Below are 4,123 nucleotides of genomic sequence, written 5' to 3'. Positions count from 1 at the left end.
TGACCCGCAGCCCCCTGGCCCCCCAGCCTAGCTGGTGCCCCCAGGCCTCCCCTCCCCTCCTGCCCTAGCAGTGACCTAGCGCCCCCGTGTTTAACCATTGATGTGCCAGCCGGGCCTCGGTGCCCCCGTGACCTCAAGGAGCCTGTGCCCACCCCCTGTGATCCCCACTCTCCCCCCAGCTCCGGCTGAACAGCATCAAGAAGCTGTCGACCATCGCGCTGGCGCTGGGCGTGGAGCGCACCCGCAGCGAGCTCCTCCCCTTCCTCACAGGTACCCACAGGCCTGGGTTCTCTGGGAGTGGGGAGAGGCTGGGGGGTGACAGTCCAGGGTGCTGGGAGCCTGGATGCCTGGGTTCTTTGCGGGGGGCAGAGGATCAGAGCAGGGTTGGGGGGCTCGGACAGCTAGATTCTTCGGCCGCTGTCAGCAGCCTCTGTCCCTCTTCTCCCCCCGCAGACACTATCTACGATGAAGATGAAGTGCTGCTGGCACTGGCCGAGCAGCTGGGCACCTTCACCGCCCTTGTCGGGGGGCCCGAGTATGTGCACTGCCTGCTGGTACGTGCCCTGGATGCCTAGGTTTTTTGGGGGGTGGGGGGGGATGGTCCTGGGAACTTGGGCAGTGGAGTGTAGTTGGGCAAGGGTGCCCGGATGCCTGGGTTCAAGGCTGGCTCTGGGATTTTGGGGGGTGGTCCCGGATGCCTGGGTCCTTTCCCAGCTCTATATGGCCCGTGGGCTCCCCTTGCTGGGGTGCAGTGGTGCTCCCAGACACCTGGGTCTCTGTGGCCAGGGTGGGGCCGGATCTCCCAGACACCTGGGTTCAGTGTTGGTTCTGGGAGGTGGGGAGGATTCTACAGGGCCTGCCCTCCCGGATGCCTGGGTCCTCCCCTGACCTGAGGCAGGGAGGGGGCAGGACTGTTGGGTGGGGGGGCAGGGCCTTTTAGGGGGAAGTTGACCTGGATGCCTGGGTTCCCCCCGGGCCTGCCCTGAGCTCCCGGATGCCTGGGTCCCACAGCCACCGCTGGAGAGCCTGGCAACAGTGGAGGAGACCGTGGTGCGGGACAAGGCGGTGGAGTCCCTGCGGGCCACGTCCCATGAGCACTCGCCGGCTGACCTGGAGGCTCATTTCGTGCCCCTGGTGAAGCGCCTGGCGGGTGGCGACTGGTTCACATCCCGTACCTCGGCCTGTGGCCTCTTCAGCGTCTGCTACCCCCGCGTGTCCAGCGCCGTCAAGGCTGAGCTGCGCCAGTGAGTGCCTGTCATGGAGGGGAGGGAAAACTGAGCCTGGGGGGTGGTACAACCATGGTGGGGGGGACAGAGGCAGGGGGCAGGGTGATTGGGGGCAGAAGAGAGGCTGGGAGGGGTGGGGCTGTTTGGGGGTGGCAGGGCCATGGTGGGGGGAACAGATACAAGGGGTCATTTTGGGGGAAACAGGCTGGGAGTGGGCAGGGCTGTCGGGCTAAGGCCATTGGGGGGAAACTGAGGCAGGGAGGGGGTGCAGGGCTGTTGGGGTAGGGCAGTTTTGAGGAAACAAGGCGGGGACTAAGGCAGGAGATGGGGTCCTTGGGGGCAGGAAATGGGCAGGGAGGGGGTGAGGCTTATTGCATTTAGTCACCTGGTGATTTTTGGGGTTTGGGGACAGGGAGGTGGGTGGGGATGAGGAGCCAGGGGTGGGGCTAAGGGTCCAGTGGGGCAGAGCCTGGGCTGACCCTGATCCCTGCAGGTACTTCCGGAACCTGTGCTCAGACGACACGCCTATGGTGCGCCGTGCGGCCGCCTCCAAACTGGGCGAATTCGCCAAGGTGCTGGAGCTGGAGCATGTCAAGAGCGAGATCATCCCCATGTTCTCCAGCCTGGCCTCTGATGAACAGGTCCGTCCCCCCGCAAATGCCTGGGTCACAGCTGGGGGGATGGGGGGAGCCTGGGTCCTATCCAGGGAAGGAGCCCAGATGCCAGCATCCTACCTGGGAGGAGTGGGTGGAAGTACAGCCCGGATGCCTGGGTCCCATCTAGGAAGGTTGTGGGGGAGCCTGGGCACCTGGGTTCTCTCCTGAGCCTTAAGAGTTTGCAAGCCAGTGGATTAGATGGAGAGGGGTTTAGGTGCCTGAACACCTGGGTTCTCTTGCTGCTTTGGGAGCAGGGGGGCTTGGGAGACCTGGACGCCTGAGTTCTTTCCTAGCTGGGGGCTTGTGAGACCCAGCAGATTGGACACCTGTGTTCACCCACAAGCTTTAAAAGATTGAGGCCTAATGGATTGGAATGAGCGGGTTTCGGTGCCCAGACACCTGTGTTCTCTCAATGCTCTGGGAGCCTGGATGTCGGGTCCCGTGTTAACCCCATGGTACCCACAGGACTCGGTGCGCCTGCTGGCCGTGGAGGCCTGTGTCAACATTGCCCAGCTGCTGCCGCAGGAGGACCTGGAGTCGCTGGTGATGCCGACACTACGGCAGGCAGCAGAAGACAAATCCTGGCGGGTGCGGTACATGGTGGCCGACAAATTCACCGAGGTACTGAACAGTGTAGGCTGCAGGTCGGGAGTGAGGGGCACCAGCAGGGTGGGGCAGGGGCTGTGCGTTGGGAGCAAGGGGCCCCAGCCAGGCTGCAGGGGTTCCTGTTTCCTGTCTCACGCCCCACTGCCCCCCCTCCCCCCCAGCTCCAGAAGGCCGTGGGCCCCGAGATCACCAAGACGGACCTGGTTCCAGCCTTCCAGAACCTCATGAAGGACTGTGAGGCTGAAGTGCGAGCTGCTGCCTCCCACAAGGTCAAAGGTTAGCCCTGCCCCACCCTAACCCATAAACTATCTAATGAGGGGCAGAGCTGGGGTCCTTATCACCTTGTGGGGCATTGGGAGTGAGCCAGGTTGGTGGCAGAGGGGTTAGAGCAGGGGGATGGAAGCCTGGACACCTGGGTCCTCTCCTAGCTCTGCAAAGGGGTGGGGGGGTTGTTGGGGACTCTAGGGGCAGGGGCAGTTTTTTAGGGACCTGACCCTGTTTTTTGCCGCCCCCCCCCCCCCCCCCCCCCCCCCCCCCGGGCTACCAAGTGCACCCCTGCACCTTTTTGCCGCCCCCCCCCCCTCCCCCCCAGAATTTTGTGAGAACCTGTCACCTGACTGCCGGGAGAACGTCATCATGACCCAGATCCTGCCCTGCATAAAGGTGCTGTCACCCTGTTGCTCCTGGAGTGGATGGGGGGCTGGGAGCCTGCACACCTGGGTTCTCTCCAGGTCTTTGAGGGGAGGTGGAGCTGAGGGGTGAGCACAGTGGGGGCTGGGAGCCCAGGCACTGGCGTAGGGCTGGGAGATTTGGGGGTGGGAGTTAGGGGCCTGGGTGCCTTGGTTCTTTTGGAGGGGAGCTGGCAGGTGGGTTTGGGAGCCCAGATGCGTGGGTTATTTGAGGCAGAGGGGGATCTGGGGAGTCTCAGGAGCCTGGACATCGGGGTTCTTTCCAGCTCCTTTTGGCAAAGAAGTAGGGGTGTGGGGGGTGAGAGCAGGGGGCTCTGGGAGCCACACCTGGGTTCTCTCTAGCCCAAGGCATGGGGCTAGGGGGGACACGGAGCCCGGGTACTTGGGTTCTCTGCCCTCTTTGGGAGGAGGTGTTCCAGCTGTCTTGGGGGTGATCGTCAGAGTGGGGCTGGGAACCTTAGTTCTCTCTCCAGCTTCAGTGGCTTGGGGGAGTGTCCCCTGGTGACAGGGGTAAGGCTGACTGTGGCCCTGGCCCCGCAGGAGCTGGTGTCGGATGCCAATCAACACGTCAAGTCGGCACTGGCTTCAGTGATCATGGGGCTCTCGCCCATCCTGGGCAAGGACAACACGGTGGAGCACCTGCTGCCCCTCTTCCTGGCCCAGCTCAAGGATGAGGTTGGTCCTCCCCACCTGTTACACATAGCTGTTTTTTTCCTTCCCCCCCACCCAGAGCTGGGTGCATCTTGGGGCCCACAGAGCTCTCCCTTTGCTGTGTTTTTATAAATAGCTGCCACACCCCAGAGCTGGAAGCACCTTGGCACCCAGAGATCCCTTTTTTGCCCTGTTTATATATGGCAGTCTTTGATATGCTCCACCCCAGAGCTGGCTAAAATTTTTGGGACCCAGAGCTCTCCCTGGTGCTGTGTTTTTATAGGCAGATTTACCT

The 4,123-nt window shown here is 62.7% G+C and overlaps 1 protein-coding gene across 1 annotated transcript in view; it reads left to right on the top strand.

Moving 5' to 3' along the window:
* Positions 1-4,123, top strand: part of PPP2R1A (protein phosphatase 2 scaffold subunit Aalpha) — a 9,797-nt gene that overhangs the window by 1,436 nt on the left and 4,238 nt on the right. The window contains exons 2-9 of the mRNA XM_006034507.3: positions 180-270; positions 454-554; positions 1,012-1,244; positions 1,720-1,867; positions 2,348-2,503; positions 2,650-2,764; positions 3,081-3,151; positions 3,718-3,852. Of these exons, the coding sequence (XP_006034569.1) occupies positions 180-270; positions 454-554; positions 1,012-1,244; positions 1,720-1,867; positions 2,348-2,503; positions 2,650-2,764; positions 3,081-3,151; positions 3,718-3,852 (1,050 nt within the window). The remainder of the gene's footprint in view (positions 1-179; positions 271-453; positions 555-1,011; positions 1,245-1,719; positions 1,868-2,347; positions 2,504-2,649; positions 2,765-3,080; positions 3,152-3,717; positions 3,853-4,123) is intronic.

Source organism: Alligator sinensis, unplaced genomic scaffold, assembly GCF_000455745.1.
Source record: "Alligator sinensis unplaced genomic scaffold, ASM45574v1 scaffold850_1, whole genome shotgun sequence".
Classification (NCBI taxonomy): domain Eukaryota; kingdom Metazoa; phylum Chordata; order Crocodylia; family Alligatoridae; genus Alligator; species Alligator sinensis.
The sequence above is the reverse complement of the archived record's forward strand: the minus strand, read 5'-3'. Positions and strand labels throughout refer to the sequence as shown.